The sequence below is a fragment of the Panthera uncia genome (assembly GCF_023721935.1).
Source record: "Panthera uncia isolate 11264 chromosome C1 unlocalized genomic scaffold, Puncia_PCG_1.0 HiC_scaffold_4, whole genome shotgun sequence".
Taxonomy (NCBI): domain Eukaryota; kingdom Metazoa; phylum Chordata; class Mammalia; order Carnivora; family Felidae; genus Panthera; species Panthera uncia.
The window spans coordinates 6,989,273-7,015,072 of NW_026057585.1; the positions used below are offsets into that span (position 1 = coordinate 6,989,273).

General features: G+C 47.2%; 1 protein-coding gene across 1 annotated transcript in view; it reads left to right on the forward strand.

Moving 5' to 3' along the window:
• Positions 1 to 25,800, forward strand: part of IGSF3 (immunoglobulin superfamily member 3) — a 93,887-nt gene that overhangs the window by 33,175 nt on the left and 34,912 nt on the right. Inside the window, exons 3-4 of the mRNA XM_049618371.1 lie at positions 21,067 to 21,444; positions 23,531 to 23,941. Of these exons, the coding sequence (XP_049474328.1) occupies positions 21,067 to 21,444; positions 23,531 to 23,941 (789 nt within the window). The remainder of the gene's footprint in view (positions 1 to 21,066; positions 21,445 to 23,530; positions 23,942 to 25,800) is intronic.

Here is a 25,800-nt window from a genome sequence, read left to right on the forward strand (position 1 = left end):
TCTCTTGAAAGCGGTTTCGGAGACGCTGTTTAAATCCTGGTGGGTATGTCGCCCTTCAATGGCAGTCTTCTGTGCCGAGGGATGCTGGCAGCCCCTGCACCCCCAACCCCGCACCTGTCCCCCCACACCCACCCCCCTGCCACACACCCACCCCGTAGCTCATCTGGCCCTACACAAAAGGCAACTGATAACTCCCCTTATCAGCACTAGATGCGTTGGAGAGACCTTCGGGGATGGTCAGCGTTTTCTGGTTTTGATTACCACGTAACTATTTTAAATGTGCAGCCCTAGCAAAGTGATAACCTTCACAACCATATAATCAGAGCCCTCATTAATGGGATCATTTTCTGGGTGGAACATTGGTTGTCTTTCCTCCCTTTTCTCAACCCAGCGTTTGTTGATTGAGTCATGTGAGTCGAATCCTTGACTGCCTTCTGGGAAGGGGCTCTGCCCTTGGTGACTTCTGCTGTGTCTGGACCTTTGTGGTTAACAATGCCCATTTGGGAGCTGTGGGGTCTACAGCTGATGGAGGTTTTGAGGAGGACCGAATGCCAGGTATTTGGGAACAGTCTTGAATTAACCGTCTTCTGGCAACTTTCTCAAATGGCTCAGTGGCTTATTATGGCCTATGAGGCACCTCCCGTCTGAGTGCCTGCCATCCATCAGCTGTGTGACCGTCCTCTGCTCCCTCTGTCCTGCAGAGGGTTGTTGGAGGAGGTGATTTCGAGCTGCAGGTGGTGGGGTGGTCTGGACAGTGGGGCTCTCAGTCCAATGATGACCTCATCAGCTTCCCCACAAACCTGCTTCCTCTGTCTTCTGCACACCTACCCAGTGGCCCAGATCTGGGAGTTGCTCTGGACAGCTCCCCGGACACCCTTTCAGGCTCTTGACCACATTTCCGTGCATCTTTTCTGCCAGACTGCCTCCCTCCACCTCCTGTGATCTCTACCTGGGGCCTCAGTGGCACTCTTATGGATCACCGTGAGGATCCCTTGCTGGGACCCCTTTCCAGTCATTCCTGCCAGAAACGTCTTCCCAAGACATGATTCAGAATATATATTCTCTTTTTAACACCCCCTCAGTGACTCTTCATTGCTCTTGGACCAAAGCCTCTTTACCATGGCAATAAGCCCCTGCTTCATCTTAGTCTGAGCCCTCTGTGGGCCCTCCAGCTCCCTCACACAGCTCTGTGTGGACTCAGCCTGCTCTGTGCTGAGGTCCGGGTCGTGTTGTTCCAGCCTCACTGAGCAGGAATGCCCGCTCATCCTGCTTCAAACTGGCACAGGGAAGCGCTGTTCTCTGAAGCTCTCCTGACTCCCCATGGTTGGCAGGGACGGCTTGCCCTGTGTCCTCCATATGCCCTTCACAGCGCTGCTGGCTTTTTGCAGCCTTCGTTGACACATCTGTCTCCACCTCCCGGACTGTGAGGGGATTTGGGTCTTGTAGCTCATCAGCCTAAAGAACACAGCGGCTGGCAAAGGAGAGGCACCATCCGTATTTGTGGAATGGATGAGCAAGGAGCCCATGGTACTGGCTTGCCATCCACTGTGGCTCTTAATTTCTCCGAGCCTCCGTTTGCTCACCTCATCTCTAAAATGGGGACGGTACACTTCCCTTAGAAGACAGCTATGAAGTTAAAATGAGAACGCACTTGTGGAAAACACTAGTATGGTGCGGGTTTGGCTAATGCCAGGGATTTAGCAGGTACTCAGTCCTTATGGCCCTTTTCAGGTGACAGCCAGGGATAAAGCCTCAGTTTCAGGATAATGCATCCCATTACTGCCTTGAATCTTTTGTCTCCTTTCCGAGAGGTCTTCTGTCTTGCCCCTAATTAGGAGGGCGTGTCTGGGGAACACCTTTATCGTCTGGGCTGGGTTTGCCACCATGGGGGCAGAGGCCTTTGAATCCTTCCTTCTTTGTGGGACCGTTGGCAAATGTTCAGAATCCCAATCCTGAAATCTCTGTTCCTCAAGGCTTCTCCAGGGCCTTTGATGGTGCGGCCGCCCTCGCTCTCAGGCTCTCAGTAGGGAACTACAAACAGCCTGTAACGCGTGTCATGTCCTTGGCCCCCGGTATGTCAGAGGCAGCCTGCATGTTAATGCCGGAACTTCCGCTTTCTCGGGGACTCCTCCAGCTGGCTGTCACTCAGGTGCCTTCTTTGTACCCTGGAAGGACGCTTGTCATCAGGGCTCACGGTTTCCATTCATGCTGTGCAGGGGCATCCAGTTGGAAGAAGCAAGAGAAGAGATACGTAAGGGGGCTTGGAACAGATCAACATGGAATTGTAAGTTTAATAGCTTGGAAAATTAGGAGTTTTAGCAAAGTGACTAAATAGCTTAAAAAAAAAAAAGGGGGATGAGGTCAGACCTGTTCTGCCAGACCCTTGAGCAAGTACGAAGCTCAAATAGAGGGCAACTGATTAACCATGCGACATGTTGCACCTGCCAGGTCACCTGGCTAGCCTGGCCCTGGCTGATTTTGCCATCACATTCGCTCTCAGCCCTTCCCTGTTTCACATCACCCTGCCACCCCTGCCCTGCACAGGCTGCCTGGCCACCCCCTCCCTCCCCCCCATCACACAACCTCAGACTCATCTGCACAAAAGCATTCACTTCTCTCCGACTCCTTTTTTGGGGGGTGAGGGGGAAAGCGGTCTGAGAATGCCTTTCCAAGTGTAATCCATGCAGAGTGTAGAATGCTTAGGGAGCACGACATGCAAAGAAAAACTGTCGCTTGTGACCTTACTGTCCTTTAGTGTTTTCCTGCAGATGAGCCCGGTTCTTTCCCCACACATACATAGCAGGATACGGGGCGTGGGGGGGTTCCTTACAAAAACACTTTCAAACCCTTTAGAGCCTTTTCCTCCTTTACTTTGTAATAGGCTTTCAACATTTTATTTTATTTATTTATTTAATGTTTATTTTTAAGAGAGAGAGGGACAGAGTGTGAGTGGGGGAGGGGCAGAGAGAGAGAGGGAGACACAGAATCTGAAGCAGGCTCCAGGCTCGGAGCCGTCAGCACAGAGCCCGATGTGGGGCTCGAACTCATGAACCATGAGATCATGACTTGAGCCAAAGTTGGACCCTCAGCCGACTGAGCCACCCAGGCGCCCTCAGCATTTTAGGTGTTCATAATATTTCCCTATGATTTTTGATGGCTTCGTAGTATTTCGCCACAGGGGAAGGGCCATAATTTACGTAATAGAGCCTCGCTCAGTGGACCTCTCCCTGCTTCTGCAAGCGCCCCACCCCACCCCACCCCTGCTCCATGTTCTGTCCCCCTTTGGAATCCCCTCTGCTCTCTCCCAGCACAGCCCCACATACCTTCCAGGGCTATGTTCAGAAATCCCCGGGGCTGCTGCTGTCTTGTCCCTGGGCTGCTGCAGAATTAACCTTCACCTCCACGGTTCTCCTTTGTGTGTCTGTGCTCCCCAGTAAGAACAAGCAGGGGACCCGCTGCTGGCTACCTGGTGATAGTCATGCTCAAAGCATGTTCCTTGAATTAAACTGGAAAAATATGCAACCCAAGGACTGCCCACAGAGAAGGGCAAAGTGCAAGACACGGAACCACCAACAATGAAAGTCAAAGCTGAGAGAGGAGGAATGGCCAGGAATTATTATGATAAGGTAACAGGTGCTTGGGAAAATCCCCAGAGGCAGTGTCCATGCACTTGACTATTAATTTTTAGTTGAGTGTGGATGTTGGTGCTTTATTGGTGTGCTAGACATATTTCAGGATCCCTGGCCACTCATGCTTGAAACAGGGGGTTGCTGCCTCCCCCATGGTTCCTGCTGCCTTGTATACAACAAGGACCAAGGGGGCAGTGGTATTATGTCAAGTAATGGAATACAGAAGCCTATCTGGTCAAGTCTGGCTTGTCAATCTGGTCAAGTGTGTATCATAAATGGTCCCCAAATCCACAACTAAGCCTTTGAGGTTAGTGTCTGGGGATTTTGTACCAAGAGCCATAGTGGGATGTTGTGAGTATACAGTAATAATAGGCATATGTGAACTGAATTGTTGGAGCACAGAAACTTTGGCCAAGTAAAGGAAGCCCATCCTTGAATAGAGGAGGGCCTAGGTCACATGGGTCTCCAGTTCCGGGCTTTCCAAGATCCACGACCCATACTCTTGGGTTGTTTTTTTTTTTTTTTTTTTTTTTTTTAAATTTTTTTTTTTCAACGTTTTTTATTTATTTTTGGGACAGAGAGAGACAGAGCATGAACGGGGGAGGGGCAGAGAGAGGGAGACACAGAATCGGAAACAGGCTCCAGGCTCTGAGCCATCAGCCCAGAGCCCGACGCGGGGCTCGAACTCACAGACCGCGAGATCGTGACCTGGCTGAAGTTGGACGCTTAACCCACTGCGCCACCCAGGCGCCCCACTCTTGGGTTGTTTTGAACTTCCACAATATGGCTTGTCAACCCCCCTTCTTCACTCCCCGCACCCCCCGACCCCGCCACTGCCACTTGAGTTAGTCAGATGGGCCCCTGCGCTCAGCTTCTTGTGATTATCTGGCTAACATCCAAGAGGTGGCCCATGTGTGTGGGGATGGTCATGGTCAGGAGGATGGTCATCTCTGCTGCCAACCCATCTGCTTCTCTCACTGTCCCTCCCTCGCTGTCCTGCAAAGCCAGCCCTGGCTCCCAGAGAGAGCTGCCGGGAACCTCCAGAACTGAAGGTGGGTGTTCCGGGCTTTTCCTAACTTTAGAGAAGTGGAGCCTTGGAGCCTGCTGGACTCGTTGGCTCGTAGGCTCATCCATCAGTAACATTTACTGAAGCGTCTACCAAGCCCCAAGCACTGAGCTCAGGGTGTGCACAGATAGCAGCTCAGATTCCTGCTAAGTGTCACAGCATGACCTCCAGAAGGCCAAGAGAATGTGGGGAGAAGACTGCGGCCTTGGGCGGAGTTGGGAGAATAGCACTAGTGGTTCGTACAAGGAGCGCACACTGAGGGGGAGCTAGAGGGGCTGCACCCAGAGTAGGAAACTGGGGAAACAGTAGGAAGCCTGAGGGCCCTCTGAAGACCACCCACTGGAAACCTGTGTGTTCTTGGCAACTGGATATCCCCCATTTCTCACCTCTGTGTCTCCATGGCCTTGGCGTCGGGAGAGAACAGGGTAGGGGGACATCGTGTCGAGGGACACGGCACAGCCTCCTGAAGCCATAGCCACGGGTACCGGTTCACATCCAGGACTTGGTCTTATTCCTGATGCACTGGACAAGCCCCTCAAGGCTTCTGCATCAGAGAGGTAACATCCTAATGCTGCCTGAAGGAACCCTTGTGGCGTTTTTTCAGGAAATATGTGGGCTTAGCTTCCTCCTCCTCCTGGGGCCACGAGAGCATCAAGGGGGACATAGAAGCCTGCCAGCTTCTAGGAGGAAGAGCCAGGTGACAGGGCGTGACGGGAACCAAGGAGGCGCCTTTCTTTTCCTCGTGTGGGACGGTGGTAGTGGCCAGTAAAGAGACTGTTTGGAGATCAGCACATACCTCTCAATCGGCCTGAGAACTTGGAGACACTGGGGCATCTCAGGTCCAGAAAGGCCCCCTAAAATAGTGTCAGCAGCAACAGTTATGAAATGCATGCTTGTGAGAAGGAGCAGGCCTTTGCTGGCCCCAAGTGAGGGTTCTTTTGCTGGAACGCACGTGAAGTTTGTGGTTCTGAGGCCACCAGACTTGACTGGGGAGCTGTGCCGTGAGGTGGCCTCTTACTAAAAAGAAATCAGCCTGACGCTGATGACCACACTCCACCCATTTCTGTTATCTTTGAAACCGGATGGAAGGAAACAGTGGTCAGTAGGTACTAGGGTAATTACAGGGAAAGCATTTACAGGCAAGTAATCTGATTCCATCTTTTAATTTTTTTTTTTCCTCCTCCAGAAAACAGAAGGCAAATACTGGTACTTACGTTCAGTTATAAGCATTTTCCATTGGATATGCCGCCTTGAGTCCCGGTGGAGTTGGGAAAAGGGTCTGTTACCTGCGCCGTGGGCATGATTGGGTCAGGGCAGGCTGCACAGCTCCCCTGTCTCCTTTCCAGACGCCGTTTCCATGCTGTGCCATCCTTAGGATGGGGGCGAGGGGGCCACAGGTGAGGAGTATGAGAGGGTGGGTGGGACTCGGGGGCATCAGCCCTACCTTTTCTGGGAGTGGAGGGTCGTGGCGAGGGCTGAGTGACAGGAGAGGGGGGCTGAGGAAGAAGAGGGAGGTCTGTTCCTTGGGACTGGTCCTGGTGCCAAGCTTGTCATGGGGCGAAAGAGCCATGGACGTCGAAGAATTGCTCTGGTCTTCCCTGTGGGTTAAATGGTTAAGGAGAGAGAAGCTGGAGGGGTGTACAAATTCGGGCAAGGAAAAGGCAAAGAGATAGTGTTCCTAGACAGAGAACAGGTTTTGAATTCAAGTTCAGCTGCCTGATGCTCGAAAATCAATAGTTGAGAGGCAAGTGAGGGCGGGAGAGGAAAGCTTGCTTTATTCAGGAAGCTGGAAACCTGCGAGGGTGGTGGACTCACGTCTCAAAGACCATCTTCCACAGCCAGGCAAAGCTGGAGTGGTTTAAAGGGGAAGTCAGAGGAAAAGAGAGGGGGGTGTTCCGTGCAGGAGAAACAGGTGCCCTGGCAGGTAGTCCTAGGTGGACATGACCCTGGACAGATGTGCTGGCATCAGCCACAGCTGTTTTCCATTGTAGTCAGACCTTATCTTCTGGGAAAGTCGGGTCCTTCACTCGTCAAGGCCAGTGATCTGCAAAATCTCAAGAGAAGTAGGTTAGTTCAGCTCCAAACCAAGGGACTTAGGTCAGTGAGCAAGGAGCACATATCCCTTAGGACCGGTTGGAGTGCTATTACAGTAGGAGGCATGTGGAAAGAGAAGGGCATGTTGGTTAAAAAAAAAAAAAAAAAAAAAAAAAAAAAAAAAAGAAGAAGAAAGAAATTAAGCTAATATCCATCAATAAGGGAATAAATAAAATGTGGTGTAATTCCAGGAGGGGGTACTATACACCTATATAAAAGGAAGGAGCTAGAATTATGTTTAATGTCAAAAACACTGAGGAGCAAAACCAAGGAATGTGTCTGTATGGAACCAAAGTGTTTATATGAAAAAGTGGTGACTGATACTGTATATTTTCAATGATTATATATACATAGATATATATCTGTATGTGAGTGGATTTTATAAAAGAGTCTGGAGTGATATATCATCCCTAAATCATGCCAATCTCTGGGGAAATGGTGGGGGGAAGCAGGATGACAGCTGGTAGTTGGAAGAGATTGAAGGCTTATAGTATTTTCATTAAAATGGTTTAAATATTCTAACTTAAGTAAATATTCGGATGTTTCAAGCATTTTTGAAGTCACAGTTCAGTCTTCTAAGGTGGCATCTTCAAGTTCAGTAATGAGAAATGAGGCAGCAGCTTGGGAGCAAGGACCCAGCCCCGGGGCTCGCTCACCCAAGCCCTAACGCAGACAGCGAAGCAGCCTTGTCATGACTCAGCAGTGCACGTATCACGGAGATCAAGGTCGGTTTGGGGTGAAGGGAATCGTCGTGTTTGCCGTCTTTGCTGGTCCTGTAGCTGGTAGTCACACCTTCTTAGAAGTGGCATCAATAATTTAACATTAATTAATCATCATCTTTGGACGAGCTCTATTTTAGGTACCACTGGGGATTTAAACCAAAAAAAAAAAAAAAAAGGAGAAGAAGGAAAGAGGGAAAAAATACCCTGAGTGGTATTTTTGTCCTTGACCTTAAAACCAGGCCAGGCCCTCATCTTGTCTCACTTGACTGAATTTGGTCTCCCTGCTTCTAGTCCTGCCCTCTGCTCTGTCCTCTACCTGTCACCAGAGTAATGACTCAAAAACACAACTCTGATCTGTGACCTTCCCTTTCTTCCGCTAGCCTCTTTTTCCACTTCCCCTGTCCCAGAGGACAGGTTTGACTTTATTAACATGCCTTTCAGTGCCCTTTCCCACCTGGCACTCATGGACCCTTCAGCCATGTGACAAGAGCCCTTGGCAAACTTCTTGCTGGTCCTAGAATACACTAGAGTGTTTTTAGTGTGGCGTGAACTTTCCCTCCCATCCTTCAGGACCCAACTCAAATACCCCTACTTCCACGAAGTCTTTTTGGACCTACTCTCTCCTTCTGAGGGCTCTTAACCTTGCACTTTGCCCCTCACTGACGTCACATCCTGTTGTATAACAACGATCAGTTATGCGTATTTCCTCTGGGATTGTCAACTTAGCATAAAGCTGTATCTGATTAATCTCTCTCTGTTTCTGGCCCAGTACCCTTCATCTAATAGGTACTCAAAAAATGGGTAAAAGTGTAGTGTATGTCCCAGTTGTCTTTGCCATGTAACCGATTACTCCAAAGCTCAGTTGCTGAAAACAACTATTTATTCTCGTGGAGTCTGTGGGTCAGGAATTTGGGCGGGCATGGCAGGAATGGCTACTCTCTGTTCCCCAGTGTCTGAGGTCTCAGCTGGGAAGATTCCAAGGCCAGGAGGCTGCTTGCAGCTGAGGAATCATAGGAGGGCTTGGCAGTGGTGCTGGCTGTGGATGGCAAGGTCTTTCGGGCTCTGGACAGGAGCACCCTACCCATGTGTCTTGGGCTTCCTCACAGCATGGCAGCCAAAATTCTTACACAGTGGCACGGACACTAGGTAGCAGAGCAGAAGCTACATCACTGTTTATGATCTTACTCTGACATTCACAGGGTCACGAGCCCGTCCAGGTTCAAAGGGCAGGGAATTAAGCTCCATCTCTGATGGCATGGTCACATTGAAGAAGAGCTCATGGGACAGGAGATTTTTTTTAAAAAATGTTTACTTCTTTATTTTTGAGAGAGAGTGAGTGCGAGCGCGAGTGAGCAGGGGAGGGGCAGGGAGAGAGGGAGACATAGAATCCAAAGCAGGCTCCAGGCTCTGAGCTGTCAACACAGAGCCCAATGTGGGGCTCGAACTCACGAACTGTGAGATCATGACCTGAGCCGAAGCTGGATGCTTAACCGACTGAGCCACCCTGGTGCCCAAAGTTCTTATTTTTTTTTTTTTAAGTTTATTTATTTTGAGCGGTGGAGGGCCAAAGAGCAAGGGAGAGAGAGAGAAACCTAAGCAGGCTCCGTGCTGTCAACGCAGAGCCCGATGCAGGGTTCAGTCTCACAAACCATGAAATCATGACCCGAGCCAAAATCAAGAGCTCCTGACCTGAGCCGAAGTCGGACGCTCAACCAACTGAGCCACCCAGGTGCCCGGGACAGGAGATATTGTTAAGTGGTGTTTGGAAAACACACCTTTCTGCCCTGGGAGAAATTAGTTCCGTAGCTAGAGCTAATAGCATTTAGCACTGTGGCTACTCCTGCACTGGTGGCTTCATGCCTATTGAGCACTTATTATGGGCCACGTATTAAGAGTTTTAAAGGGGGAACTCACTTAATCCTTCAACAATGTGGTGAAGATTGTATCTCTTTACAAATGAGGATACTGAGGCACAGAGAGGTTAAGTAACCAGCTAATGCTGTGAGAGGTCAAGGAGGGAGAAAATTCTGGAATTAGATCCTTCAGGTCTGTTCCGGGTTGTGGCACCACACATAGCACATAGGAGTCCGTGGCTGTCTCAGGGAATGTTTTTGATGGTACTGAGGTGTTTGTGCCTATGGTCTTGGGAAGCTAAGCACACGGCCGTCCTGGTTCTGTGGCTTCCCTGTGGGTATGGGGGTCTGTGTGTGCGTGCCCACACCTTGGTTAGGGCGCCTAGAGTGGGTGGTGACATTGGCCTAGTAGGACCTTCTTTGTGAAGGTGCTTTTCGTGATGCACCTTTCATGGGTGTCTCCAGCCCGACTTCATTGACCGGCTTCCCCCACCGCTTGCCTGGGGCTCTGTGTCTGTAAAGTGAAGTCACTAGTAAGAGTATAGACTTCATAGAGTCGCTGTGAACATTGACATTAGTTAATAACACATAAGGCACTTGAACAGACTTTGTACCTCATCCAGCAAGTGCTGGCTCTTGTTGGCAAGGGCCAAGCTTTGTGTCTGTCTGTCCCCTCGTCCAGAAGGAGATCACATGGAGGTTCTTCAAGCTCACGCCACTTGTTGTCCTCCCTAGGCTGAAGGCTAAAAAGTGGGGATGCCCAGACCTTGTCCATTCCTGGAGTGGCCTTCCTGACTGCTCTCTCCCAGGCACTTGTGTTCCGTGAAGCTTTTATGCAGCCCAGTCTCTGCTCCGTGGAGGGTCTGTTTGGCATTTTAAACTTGAGGGCTGTACAGATTCCCCATCATAGTCTTTAGGGCCAGGTTGGCAAGAAAACCCAGTGGTTTATCCTCACTTATCACTAATGTTTACCTGGCACATTCAGCATGAGCCACAGACTGAGAAAAGTATTAGTCATGTTCGTGGTCTTGGAGAAGGTGACTGAACCTTGAAGGGCATCTCCTCATCTGGTAAATGTGGCTCTAATGACTTTGACCTTTCGTAGCGTGAGGATTAAATGAGATGATGGATGCAGAACAGTTAGGGTAGTGTCTGGCACACTAAAGTGCTGATCACTATCATCATTTATCTTCATTTTAAAGCAAAACATACTTGCTTATTTAAAATAATGGGAGAGGCGCTTGGGTGGCTCAGGCGGCTAGGCGTCCGACTTCAGCTCAGGTCATGATCTTGCAATTCACAAGTTCGAGCCCCATGTCAGGCTCTGTGCTGACAGCTCGGAGCCTGGACCTTACTTTGAATTCTGTGTCTTCCTCTCTTTCTGCCCTCTCCCACTCATGCTCCATTTCTCTCTCAAAAATAAACATTTAAAAAAATTAAAAAATAATAAAATAATGGGAAAATAAAAAGAAGAGAAAGGGAAAGTCACCCGTATTCTCACCACTCAAAGATTCAGGCTAGCATCATTATGTTTTCTTCGGTCGGTTTTCTAGGTAGATTTTTTTTTTAAACATAATTTTACTATATATGCAGTTTCGCATTTTTAACCAAAAGTTGAACATCAGTGCTCCTTTTATGCGCTCATACTTCCAAAGATTTTTCCTCTGTTTAGATGATCTCATGTGGGTAGAAAGAAAGGGGACTCTTGAAATATTTGTTTGGTGGCTTTCGCAATATTATTTGATCTCTGGGGTTGCCTGTGAGATCACTGGATGGTACATTACATGATTCCCATTTTATGGATACGGAAACATACTAGCATGGCGGAATTTGTCCCGGCTGGGTGCTGAGTGAGCTCTGATGACTGGAGAGGCCACACTGGAAGAGCAGGTGTGGAATGGTGAGCTAGATCCTTTGTCACCTTGACGTGCTCAGTCATGCTTCTTAAACATAGCCGTTGGGTCCCGTGCCTAGCGATGTGGCTTCACTGAGCCCCGGCATATTCTAAAAAATGCATGAGAAGCTAGTTTTCGCGGGCCCAGTGACCCCTCCTTGTCACTAACTCCTGAGTCATACTGCCCCTAGCTAGGTTCATCTAGGACTTAGTACAGAGGAAGAAGTGAGAGCATCCTTGGACATGTAGTATCTTGAAAAGCTAGCTAAGCGATGCCATGCATTTGTTTATGTGACTGGAGACTGTCACAACTAAATCTAAAAGGACATGGCCTGTCCTAATGACCATGGACTGTCCAAAGCAATATTCTTAATCTTTTTTTCTGGGTGTTGAATCACTTTCAGAATCTTAAAATTTATGGACCCTTTTTCCAGAAAACACATACACGGGCACAGGACACAATTTTTCATTAACTGTAGGGCTCACAGGTGTCAATATTAGTCATATACTGGTACAAAACAAATTACCCCAGAACTTAAGGCTTAAAACAACAGTAAGTTCTTCTCAATTTTATTGTAAACCTAAAATTGTTCTTTAAAAAAATGTAGTCTTCCAAAAAAGGATTTTGATCGGAGAAGCTATGTGCGCTCTGTGAAAGCAGTAATTATGGCAGTTGTCGATAAAATTCTTAAAATGATACAAAAAGTCAACAAACAACACACACACACACAAACAGTAAACGTTATCTCATACAGTTTCAGAGCATCTTAACTGGGTGGCTCTCACTCTGTGCCCCCCCGGGGGGGGGGTTGGGGTTGCACTCATCTTGGCTGGCCTTGAAGACCCACTTCCCGGGTGGCTCAGTTAAATGCTGGTTGTTGGAAGGAGGCCTCAGGTAGATCTGCCCAGAAGGCTGCTTTGATGTCCTCATGACATGGTGCATGTGATCCCAGAGAGCAAGGCAGAAACCCTGTTGACTATGGCCTAGCCCTGGAAGTCAAACTCCATTATTTCTGCATTTCCTATTGGTCGCACAGGTCAGCTCTAATGAGTGCATAGGGTAAGGTATGGAGGGTGACCTCTGGTCCTCTCCGTGTGCGTCACCGTCCCTGCACATTGACCTGGAGGTTTTCCTAACCCTGTCATTTAGGGTTTCTATATGGGGGTTTCATTGCATGGGCATGGTTGATTAAATCATTGGTCGTTGGTGTTTGAGCTCACTCTAGTACCTATCTCTTCCTGGAGTTTGGGGGTGGGGTTGAAATTTTCAATCCTTTAAGGAAGGCCAGCTCCACTCTTGAAAGTGTCTACAGGCCCACCTTGAATCATTAGCATAACCCCTTAGGGGGAAAAGGGGCTCTTTATGAATGACAAAACACGTTTCTATCACTCAAGAAATTTCAAGGGTTTTCAAAGCTCTGAGCCACATACCAGGGACAAAGGCCAAATACATATTTTCTATTATACCGTGTTAGTCAATAAAGAAGAAATTTTATACAGCAATCATACCTTATTTTTATTTTTGGTTAAAATTTTTTTTCCTATGTCTATAACTAGAACATACTCTTTGCAGAGGATGGAGGTTGGGAGGGAGTAAAATGTAAAGAAGAAAATAAAAGTCACTTGCCATCTTATTACCCAGTATTTTCTCTTAAACTTTTTTAGGTTTACAACAAAATTGAGAGGAAGATGCAGAAGTTTCCCATATGCCCCTGCCTCCGCACACAATGGCATCATGCATTATCAATATCACTCGTCAGAGTGGTACATTTGTTACCAGGGATGTACCTGTACTGACACATCATCATCACCTGAAGCCCATAGTTTACCCTGTGGTTCATTCTTCTTGTAGTACATTCTGTGGGTTTGGATAAATGTATAATAAAATGTGCCCATCATTACAATATCATACAAAGTATTTTCACTGCCCTAAAATTCTCTGTGCTCTGCCTGTTCATCTCCCCACCCTTTGCAACCACTGGTCTTTTTATCACCTCCATGGTTTTGCCTTTTCTAGAATGCCATATAGTTGGATTCTTATAAAGCCTTCTTTTTAATTGGTTTCTGTCATTTAATACTATGTATTTAAAGTTCCTTCATGTCTTTTCATGGTTTGAAAGCTCATTTCTTTTTAATGCTGAATAGTATTGTGTTGTCTGGGTGTACCACAGTTTATCTGTTTGCCTACTGAAAGACATCTTGACTGCTTCCAACTTTTGACAATTAGGAATAAAGCCGATATCAACATTCATGAGCCGGTGTTTGTATAAACGAACGTTTTCAGCACCTTTGGGTAATGCCATGGAGCACAAGTGCTAGATCATAGGGTAAGGGTATGCTTAGTTTTGTTAGAAACCCCCACTGTCTTCCAGTATGGCTATATTATTTTGCATTCCCACTAGCTGTGAGAGTTCCTCCAGCCCTACGTCCTTGCCAGTGTTTGGTGTTGTCATTGTTCCAGATTTTGGCCACTCTTACAGGTGTGTGATGGTATCTTTTTGTTGTTTTCATTTATATTTCCCTGTGGATATGAGATGTGGAGCATCCTTTTATATGCTTACTTGCCATCTGATATCTTCTTTGGTGAGGTGTCTGTTAAGGTCTCTAGCCCCTTTTTTAATCCGTTGTTTTTTTTTTTTCTTCTTCTTTTTGAGTTTTAAGAGTTTATTGTATATTTTGGGTAACAGTCTTTTATCAGATGTGTCTTTTGCAAATATTTTTTCCCAGCCAGCAACTTGTCTTCTAATTCTCTTGATTTTGTCTTTCACAGAACAGAAGTTTAATTTTGATGAAGCTTAGCTTATCAATTATTTCTTACATGGATCATACCCTTGGTATTGTATCTAAAAAGGCGTCACCGTACCCAAGTTAATCTAGGCTTCCTCCTATGTTATATTCTAGGAGTTTTATAGTTTTGCAGTTTACATTTTGATCTGTGATTTGTTTTTAGTTAGTTTCTGTGAAGGGTATAAGGCCTGTGTCTAGATTATTATTATTTTTTTGCATGTGATGTTACGGTTGTGTGAGCCCCATTTGCTCAAGACACTGCCTTTGCTCTATTGGATCGCCTTTGCCCCTTTGTAAGATCACTTCACTGTATTTATGGGAGTCTCTTTCTGTGGTCTCTGTTTTGATCCATTGATCTATTTGTCCATTCTTTCTCCATTACCGTGCTGTTTCATTACTGTGGCTTTACAGTAAGTCATTTTTTTAAAAATTTTTTTAATGTTTACTTATTTTTGAGAGAGAGAGAGAGAGAGAGAGAGCACAGTGGGGGAGGAGCAGAGAGAGAGGGAGGCACATAATCTGAAGCAGGCTCCAGGCTCTGAGCTGTCAGCACAGAGCCCAACGCGGGGCTTGAACTCACAAACCGTGACATCAAACCGTGAGATCATGACTCACAAACCCTGAGATCCTGAGCCGAAGCCGGACGCTCAACCGACTGAGCCACCCAGGTGCCCCTATAGTAAGTCTTAAAGTTGGGTAGTTTCAGTCCTTCAACTCTGTTCTTCTCTTTCAATACAGTGTTGGCTGTTCTGGATCTCTTGCTTCTCTGTATAAAATTTAGAATCAGGTTGTTGGTATATACAATATAACTTGCTGCGATTTTGATTGGGATTGCATTGGACCTATAGATAAAAGTTGGGAAGAACTGACATCTTGACAATATTGAGTCTTTTTATCCAAGAACATTGAGTTTTTTTCCATTTATTTAGTTCTTTGATTTAGTTCTTTGATTTTATTTAGTTCTTTACCATTTTGTTAGATTTCTACCTATTTCATTTTTGGGCAGTACTAATGTATATGATATTATTTTCAATTTCAAATTCCTCTATTCATTGTTGGTATATGGAAGGCAATTGACCTTTGTATATTAACCTTATATCCTGCAGTATTGTTGTCATCATTTATTTGTTCTAGGGTTTTGTTTTGTTTGTTTTTTTGTTAATTCCCTTAGATTTTTTTTATATAGACAATCGTGTCATCTGCAAACAAAGATAGTTTTTTTCTCTTCCTTCCTAATTTGTATATCTTGTATTTCCTTTACTTGCCTTATTGCATTAGCAAGGACTTGATAATATTGAAGAGAAGTATGATATTGAAAAGAAGTTGTAAGAAGGAAGATCCTTGCATTGTATTTGATCTTAGTGGGGAAGCTTTGAGTCTCTCACCATTAGGTCTGATGTTAGCTATAGGATTTTTGTAGATATTCTTTATCAAGTTGGAAAAACTCCCCTGTATTCCTAGTTTACTGAGTTTTTATAATGAATAGTGTTTGGATTTTGTCAAATGCTTTTCCTCCTTCTATTGATACGATCATGTGATTTTTCTTTTTAGCCCATTGATGTGCTAGATTACATTAATTGGTTTTCAAATATTGAATCAGCCTTGCATATCTGGGATAAGTCCCACATGGTCTTGGTGTATAATTCTTTCTGTAAATCATTGAGTTTGATTTGCTAATATTTTGGAGGATTTTTGCATCTGTGTTCATAAGAGGTATTGGCCTGTAGTTTTCTTAGAATGCCTGTGTCTAGTGAGTATTAGGGTAGTGCTGGCCTCATAGAATGAGTTAGGAAGTATTCCATCTGTCTATTTTCTGAAAGAGATTATAGAGAGTTGTTATACTTTTTCCCTTAAATGTTCAATAGAATTTACCAGTGAATAAATTTACCATTTATTTTTATTTATCTAGGCCTGGTGCTTTCTGCTTTGGAAGGTTATTAATTATTGATTCGATTTCTTTAAGTATAGGTGTATTGAAATCATCTATTCCTTGTTTGAGTTTTCACAGATGGTGTCTTTCAAGGAATTGATCCATTTCATCTAGGTTATCAAATTTGTAGGCACAGAATTGTTCATAGGATTCCTTTATTATCCTTTTAATTTTCACAGACTCTGTAGTGATGTCTTTTCTTTCACTTTTGATATTAGTAATTGGTGTCCTTTCTCTTTTTTCTTAGTCTGGCTAGGGGCTTATTGATTTTATTGATCTATTCAAAGAACCAGCTTTTGATTTTGTTGATTTTTCTCTATTGATTTCCTGTTTTCAATATCATTGATTTCTCCTCTGATTCTTGTGATTTCTTCTGCTTACTTTGGACTTCATTTGCTTTTCATTTTCTATTTTCCTAAGGAGGAAATTTACATTACTGATTTGAGATCTCTCTTCTTTTTGGGGCGCCTGGGTGGCTCAGTTGGTTGAGCATCCGACTTTGGTTCAGGTCATGATCTCACGGTTCATGGGTTTGAACCCCACGTCGGGCTCTGTGCTGACCGCTTGCTCGGAGCCTGGAGCCTGGAGCTTTGAATTCTGTGTCTCCTCTCTCTGCCCCTCCCCTGCTCCCACTGTGTCTCACTCTGTCTCTCAAAAATAAATAAATGTGTAAAAAAAAATTAAACTAAGATCTTTCTTCTTTTCTAATACATGCATTCAATACTATAAAATTTCCCTTGAAGCACTGTTTTCCCTGAATATCAGACATTTTGATAAGCTGTGCTTTCATCTTCATTTAATTCAAAATACTGTACTTTTAAATATCTCTTGAGATTTCTCCTGTGACCCAGGTATTCTCTAGAAGTGTGTTGTTTGATATCCACAGTTTGGGATTTTCCAATTATTTTTCTGTTATTGATTTCTAGCTTAATACCATTGTGGTCTGCTAGCAGACAGTGTATGATTTCTAATCTTTTCAATTTGTTAAGGTGTGTTTTATGGCCCAGAATGTGGTCTGTTTTGGTGAATGTTCCTTGTGAGCTTGAGAAGAATGTGTATTCTGCTGTTGTTGGATGAAGCGGTTAATAGTCGTCCATTATATTCAGTTGATTGATGGCGTTGAGTTCAGCTATGTCTTTACTGATTCTCGGCTTGTTAGGTCTGTCTATTTCTGACAGAGGTGTACCAAAGTCACCAGCTATGATAGCAAATTCATCTGTTTCTCCTTACAGTTCTATTCAGTTTTTGCCTCATCTAGTATGTTGTTGTTATGTGCATACATGTTAAGAATTGGTATGTCTTCGTGGAGAACTATGTAATGTCCTTCATCATCAGTGATAACTTTCTGTACTTTGAAATCTGCTCTGTCTGAAATTAATGTCGCGACTCCCGCTTTCCTTTGGTTAGTGTTCACATGGTGTGTTTTCCTCCATCTGTTTACTTTTAATCTACACGCATCTGTATATCTAGAGTGGATTTCTTGTAGATAAGATGTAGTTGGGTTGTTTTTAGATCCACCCTAACAATCCCTGTCTTTTGGTTGGCACATTTAGACCAGCCATTGACATTCGAAGTGATTACTGATATGGTTGGATTAGTATATACCACATGCGTCACTGTTTTGCATTTGTTGTCCTTGCTCTTTGTTTTTATTTTTGTCTTCTACGCTTTTTCTGCTTTTGGTGCAGTTCTATATAATACTGCTCAATTCTATATAATACTGTGAATACTTGTTCTTTTGTTTTAAATTACATAAGTGATATTTGCTTGTTGCAGAGGAATTCAAAAAGTATAGGAATGTCTAAAGGAAAAAAAATTAATTAAAAAAAAAAAAAGGTGATCCCTGCCCAGGGGGAGTCTTCTGTTGTAGCCTTAGAGGGAAGATGGGAGGGGCCATGAGGTTAGGGGATGCCTGAGCCCCAGGTAGGGGACCTGGTTCTCTTTGAAGTCTCAGAAAGTGAGGGGCAGTGCTGGAGAAGGAACTATGGAGGGTGGGGTGCACAAAGGGAATAAGACTGAGGAAAATAAGGTAATTTTTACTTCTATGTTAGGGTCCATTCCCTAAGAATGGCATTATCTTCAGGGGTCAAAAGCCCTTTGTGGGGCAGGAAGGAAATTAAGGAGATAACGAAAACATGGGTGCAGCTGAATGTGTGTGACTCAAGTACAACCCAGTACTTATTTGTTTGTTTGGCAGTGCTGCTTATAACCTGCTTCTGGCTTGGACAAGTTGTTCTGACCCCGCTGCCCTGGCTCCTTAATGCCACTTAACACTGTTTGCTTTTCAGGGGGTGGTGTGTACTATCCAAGGACCAAGCACTTTGGGAAGGTCTGTGGGTTGGATGCAGGCTGGGGCTGAGTAAGCTCAGCACTGCCTCACAATAGCCAGTGTCTGATGGGCCGCCCGTCCACCCGGTCACTGGAAGAGCGAAACTTTCTTGACCCAAATCGATGTGGATTGTGCAGAAGGAAGGAGCTGAAAGCCACTGAGAGCTTGAACGTTAGGACATGTTTTCTCATTTGGACACCTGGTTGCCACTATGTGGAGACACCCGGGAGGAGCAGTTCCTGACCCTGCCGCAATGCACTGGGCATTTTAGAAATGCGAATGCCCAGTTCCCTCAGGTGGGGTCCAGGCCCTGCTATTTTGTAAAGCTCCCTGGTGATAGTACCGTAGAGCAAGGTTGAGAAGTAGCGTCTTCAAGGAAGAAGCTGGCTCCCGACCTGCCTCCAGCCTTCTTTGCAGCGGGCGGCGACGAGTGGTGGTGGCTGTTGGTTAACAGAACGCTGAAGTGCAAAGAGACCTAAATGTTATGACTATAGTTACATTGTTTTCAGAGTTCTGCGTTTCTAGAGAACTGCAAACATTTGATTTAAATGTCACCATATAGATATTTTAAGTTGTCATAAAAAGAGTACACATAGTCAAAATGTTATACACCACATTTTAACCGACTGAAAATAACTAATGAGCTGTCTTCTCAATGACTTTCGATATCATAATCAATGCTGTCAAACAGAATGGATCGGGTAAATTCACACACCACCATGATCTGTTGATTCGGTTCCCACCCCTCATTTTTTCAGTTCCCACTTTCTGGTGCTGAAGCCAAGATGAGGTTCTGGGCAAGATTTCGTTTGGGGGAAAAGATTCTCCGTGAATTACGGTTCATAAGCCACGGGTCTTGCCTTGCAGGGTCTGTTTTAAAGTCTGTCATCTTGTCAATAGATCAGCTTGCTTTGAGGTACAAGCCCTGCCCCCCCTCCCCCTGCAAGCTGTGCCCCCGGACTGGGCTTAGAGCTGCGTCCTGCTAGTACTTGAGCTGTACCGGCTGTTCACCAGCTGGACCCCCATCAGATAGGTTTACGATGGGGGCAGCTGCGATTCCTTTCTAGAGGGGGAGAGGGAAGGTTTCACGGAGTGGAAGTGCGCTGCAGCTGTGGGTGGCCCAGAGATGCTGTCATTGTCAAGGGGCCGTTGGAATGTCCTTGGGTGATCCCTGGCCAAACCCTGCGGATCCAGAGCTACAGAACGTTCCAGCCAGAAAGGGTTAGCTAGCGGCTCTTTACGGAGGAGTATTTGTGGGCTGGACTGTGTATCAGGGGCTTTGCACATGTTCTCTTACTGAGTCTTTTCGATAGCTCTGGGAGGCACACATAATTATGCCCTTCTTCCAGATGAGGAAACTGAAGCTTGGGGAGGTTAAGTTACTTATCCAGAGTCACAGCTAGGAAGTGACAAAGTCAGCATTGGCACACGTGCTAGTCTACTCCCAAGCCTTCTTAGAAATCATTTTAGGGGCACCTGGATGGCTCAGTCAGTTGTGTCCAACATCAGCTCAGGTCATGATCTCACGGTCTGTGGGTTTGAGCCCCACATCGGGCTCTGTGCTGACAGCTCAGAGCCTGGAGCCTGCTTCGTGGATTCTGTGTCTCTCTCTCTCTCTGCCCCTCCCTCACTCACACTCTGTCTGTCTGTCTGTCCGTCTCTCTCAAAAGTAAATAAACATTAAAAAAATAATATTGTGGTTGAAGAGATTCAGGTCTAGAAAGGAAAAGCAACTTGTCCCAGATGACACATCCCGCTCCAATTCCTGGCAGAGCTGTGGCTAGAACTCACCTGCCTCGCTGCTGTGCCCGGCTGCTGCTGCTTCAGGGAAGGAAGCCCAAGGGCATGTGCCCCCTCCCACCTGCTCAGTAGCTCAGGCAGGATCAGCGTTAGGCTGGCATGGAATGAGAAGTGAAACTCACCATATTTCCTCACCCCTGAGTCTACTGGGGAGACCGTGTTAAGAAAAACATGGAGGAGGCAGAGGGGACCCCAGAGAAGCATATCCCAGGTGGAAGGCAGGGGGACTGGTGGGTAATCAGAGCCACCATACTAAGGGCAGGCTTGCTTCCTTGTTATGGGTCTGCACTGTCAGCCCCCCATCACCTGCCATTGGCAACGTGTGGGCATCTGGGCAGCAGGGATCCCCTTCAGCCCTGCACATTCACACTCAGGGGCACTCACTCGACTTAAAGCTGCTGCAGCCTGCAGGAGCTCAGCTCTGCCCCCATTCAAGGAGGGTAGAGGAGGTAAGTCACACTCCTCCACGTGGTGTCCCGGGAGTAGCCACATTCGAAAACACAGGCTGCAGCTCCAAAGAAAGGGCGCCGGGACTCCTCCCTGCCTGCAGGCCCAGATTGCAAGACGGTTGCTTTTATTTGTTTTCATCTGACTGTGTGCCAGGGATTCAACTTTTCCTGCTCGTTTTATTAAAAACTTTATAAACAGCGTTAATAAATAGATATAAAACCGCCACACAGATGACAAACAGAGGGACTAAATGAAACTCCCAGGGGTCAGCTGTTGAATAAGTAACAGAACCACGACTTTGCGCGATCCGATTTCCATATATGCAAATTAGGGACAGAGCTTTACCACCGAGTGTTTTAATTAATATTTATAAATCACAGAGCGCCTCCGAAAGGGCCAGTAAGCTATTTATATTACCATGTCATACAAACAACAAAGCCTTTGGAGATTGCTGCCTGCGCTGCATCTTGGTCTGAGGAGTAAGCGAGCCTGTGTGTGTGTGTCCCCCCCAGGTATAGTGCTGGCACAGCGGCATGTTGCCGTCCAGGAAGGACCCCTGTACCGCACGGAGGGCTCCCACATCACCATCTGGTGCAACGTGAGTGGCTACCAGGGGCCTGCTGAGCAGAATTTCCAGTGGTCCATTTACCTGCCGTCCGCCCCGGAGCGCGAGGTCCAGATCGTCAGCACCGTGGACTCTTCCTTCCCTTATGCCATCTATACCCAGCGCGTCCGTGGGGGGAAGATCTACGTGGAGAGGGTCCAGGGGAACTCGGCCTTGTTGCACATCACCGATCTCCAGGCCCGGGATGCCGGGGAGTACGAGTGCCACACGCCCAACACGGATGAGCGGTACTTTGGGAGTTACAGTGCCAAGATGAACCTAGTAGGTAAGGAGGTGATGTTTCCCGTGGCCGGTGTCCCACCCGAGCAGGTCCACTCGGGCCGCTGTTAACAAAATACCGCAGACTGGGTGGCTTCAGCAACAGGCATTTACTTCTCACGGTTCTGGAGGCTGCGAGTCCAAGATCCAAGTGCCGGCACAGTCGGTTCTGGGCGGGGTGGCCCTCTTCTGGGTTGCCGACTTCTGACTTCTCATTGTCTGCTCCCGTGGCAGAAAGGGAATGAGAGAGCTCACTGAGGTCCCTTTCCAAGGGCACTAATCCCATTCATGAGGGTTCCACCTTCCTGACTTAATCACCCCCCTGCAGAGGCCTCACCTCCAGACACCACTGTGTGTGGGACCCACTGGGATTTACCATGTGGATTTGGGGGGGGGGGGGAGGGGAGGAAATAAACATGGAGTCCATAACACCGAGTCGCTTCTTTAATAGTGCAACTTTATTTCACTTGAAAAAAAACCCAAAAGACCAAAGTTCCCCACACATTTGAATGGTTAACACCTAGCATGAGTGAACAAAGGTTGTGGGTTCGCTTGTGAATACATAGCAGGTTGAGGCTAAAACTTATGAAAACTGTAGTGCAGGTGTTAAGAATTCAGAGAAGGAAGGGGCACCTAAGTGGCTCAGTCGGTTAAGTGTCCCGACTTCAGCTCAGGTCACGGTCTCACAGTTCGTGAGTTTGAGCCCTGCATCAGGCTCTCTGCTGTCAGTACAGAGCCTGCTTGGGATCTTCTGTCCCTCTCTCTCTGCCCCTCTCCCGCTCTCTCTCTGTCTCTCTCTCAAAAATAAACATTAAAAAAAAAAAAAAAAAAAGAATTCAGAGAAGGCTAACGGACCCTGTAGCTGGTGAAAGAGGATAGGGGATACAAGGCAAGGACATCTGTGGTTGCCCGAAGAAATGACGAGAAAGACGGAGCATAGGACATCAGCTGGAAGAGAAGTGAAAGGGCTTGCAGATGGCAGGCCCTTGGACCGGCTCAGTGACACCGGGGGCACTGCTCAGTCAGGAAGCGGATACGGCTGTAGGTCCTTGCTCAGACGGGAGCTGGCGGTAGGGGAAGGGACACATTTAGGTGTGGATGGCACTGGGCCCCCATGCTTGCTGACATGAAAGGTCACCAGTATCGAGGCTGGTCTTTTTCTGCCCGAGTCATGATCTCCAGGCATAGTTGTGATAATAAAAACTGGAAAGTTAAGACTTGGGGCAGAAGGACAGAACAGCCTTGGTATTGTTGACCGTCCTCATGGGTGAACATTGCAGCCCCACACTGTCCACCCATAAATCCCCCCGCCCTCCACGCCAAGCTCGCCGTTCCTGCCACGTCCTATCAGGAGGCCTGCGAGAGCCAGGCCTGAGGTGGGTGTGCTGAGGAAACACACACTGGTTGTCATTGGGGTGTCCCCATCAGGCCGAGAGGGGCCGTGTTTAGTCTCCAGAGTACGGTTCCGACCAAGTGGCCAAGAGGCAGCGTCCTTGCTTGCCCAAACTATGGCTTCTTCCAGCCCAGACCACTTTGACACATGAATTATATGAAAATCCAGCCTATCAGACAACCAAGGATGCTCTTGCTTTCCTCTACCAAAAAGATTTTCTGAAACCTAGCCTTCCTAGAGCAATGCATTGCTGACGTGAGTCGGGGGGAGGTGGGAGTGGGATGGCGAGCAGGGAGGAGGTGAGCCGGGCACACAGAAATGTAAACTTCTAGGAACTGTTTCCTTTGGAAGATCGGTCAGAAGCCAAGTGAAAGTATCCTGAAGCGGTACCAAAGCAAACCATCTGAGCTTAAAAAGAGAATTCGTTTCACGCAGTATTTTCAGGGACTTCGTTTAGTACGTGAAACAAAATACATCCCGCCTGTTATCTAAAAGTTATTAAAATACCGAACAGGTAAGTGTCAAAAAATTGCAGTCCAAACCCAAAGAGAAAATCCCTTCTGTTTCTGTGCCACCTGGGGTCACCTGCGGCCTCACGGTGATTGCCGAAGGCTGGGCGGGGTGGGCGGCTGGCCCCCGTGAGTGTGAGACTGATTCTGCGGCTTTGTGACCGTGTGCTCGGGATGCTTCTGTGTTGCAGTGATCCCTGACACTCTGCAGACCACGGCCATACCGCAGACTCTGCACAAAGTGGAGCAGGACCCTCTGGAGCTGACTTGTGAGGTGGCCACGGAGACGTTCCAGCACAGCCACCTGTCTGTGGCCTGGCTCCGGCAGAGAGGGGGCGAGAAGCCCGTGGAGGTGATTTCCCTGAGCCGAGATTTCGTGCTTCACTCCAGCAGCGACTATGCGCAGAGGCAGAGTCTGGGGGAGGTACGGCTGGACAAGCTGGGGAGCACCACCTTCCGCCTCACCGTCTTCCACCTGCGGCCCTCTGACCAGGGCGAGTTCTACTGTGAGGCTGCCGAGTGGATCCAGGATCCGGATGGCTCGTGGTATGCCATGACCCGAAAGCGTTCCGAGGGAACCGTGGTCAACGTCCAGCCCACTGGTCAGTCTCTCTCGTGCCCATTCTCTGCCTGACGGTGCGGGTTGTCAGACGCTGGGAGGGTGTGCCAACTCCTTCTCTGGTGACCTCTGAAAGTCCTAGGAATGTATAGATACCTACGTACCATCTGACCGACTAGTGAGTCTTGAAGAGGGCAGCCCGGACCGAGTCCGGCTTACAGACCTGGTTTCTTGGACCTACCTGGAATTTTATATTTCCTTGAATTACAAATTCATTTTAAAAACTGGGAGATGTCACATAAACTGTTTGTGTCTGATGACTGGGTTCCCCCATTAGCCACACTGGTCTGCCCCCTTTGATGATGTTGCCTATTTTGGGGACCAGTCCTGTTTCGTTTGTGAAAGACATTTGAGATTGTGAGCCTTCCACCAGAGGTATGAAATTATGATCTAGAGAAATTTTGGCTTAAGTTATTATTTTTTTATATTAATGATATGTCTTTGGTGGTGTTTTTACCATTTCCGAAATGCTTAATCGCCTATTCCTTCAGAGTCCCTCAGAAGTTCTGCGAGGTCAGGCAGTGGTGGGACAGATGCCAGGGGCAGATTGCTTTGTGGGGGTTCCCGAGAGAGGTCATGGGAGGGTTTGGCAAGGCCAGCCTGGTGAGTGCCAGATTCTTCCATAAATCTGGTGAAAAAGGAGGTCAAGTGACATGTTTATAGCTGGGGCAAGAAGATGGCAGCACCATGAGCCGATTCCTTTCCTGCCTGCTCATATTATTCTCCCGCAGTCTCACACTGTGCTCCCCATGCCCCTGAGTCCAGCCATGCTCCAGATCAGAGCCGACCACTGTCGCTGGCTGCCTCCGTGGGGCTGGGGGAGGGCTCTCCGTGAGCCTTCAGTCCCCTGGCTTTGGTTGCAGGGTGGTGATTGTGCCATCATCAGGCACAACAGTGGCCCGCGGACCTTCCTTGTGTTGCCGCTCACCTCTGGTGAGGGGCTGGCGTTGGAGATGTGTAGGTGCAGCAGGTGAGCTGTGGTGCCGGTGGGGTCTCCTCTTCAGGACCTGTCCTTAACGTCACACTCCCATTTGCTACATATAGTCAGTGGCCTTGGTCTTCTGCCACTTGTTCATAGGTCCCTGTAGAGCAGTGCTTCCGACTTGCCCAACAGTCTGCTTTCCTGAACCAGGCACCTGGGCTGGGATCTGGGAAGCTGGATTTCCAGTACACTGTCCAGGCGATTCCACCACCACTCGTGTCGTCAAGCACAGCTCCACGGGTGATAGGGCAGGAGTGATTCTCTGGACATCTGATGGGCTTTGATGAGAAGCGTTGGCTCCCGGAAAGGGAGTGTTTTATCTGCTCTCCAGGACCCAGAGCGTTTAGCAGCTTCTGGATCTTCCAGTACTAAGACATCTGTGGAAGCCACTTGATTTCATATTTATCCTTTCCCTTCCTGGATGGTTTTAAGATCGGCTTCAAAAGTCTGGACCAAATTTTGAATCTTAATGCTTTTAAATTAGGTTGCATCAGTTAATCTTTATTTTAATCTTACCAATTTGGGATTAGGACTTTTTGCATTTGCCCAGCAAATGGATTCAGACGAAGCCAGCAAAGGGAAAACCAGATTGGAAAAAAAAAAAATTGATGGTGGTACTCTGTGCCTCTGGGCTCTTCGGGTTCAATGGTTGCAGCCCCAGCTTTGTTCTTCTCTTAGTTCATTTCAGTAAACATTTAAGAGGTCTCTGCTGCATTCAAGGTGTGGCACCGGGGTTTCAAAGATGAACGCCTCTTGGAGGCTGCACTCAGGGAAGGTGTGGATGTGAAGGCCGGTGGCTAAGTAGAGTGTATTGAATGCTGCGATGCTATTGTGCGTCCAGCGCTCAGGGACACGGTGAC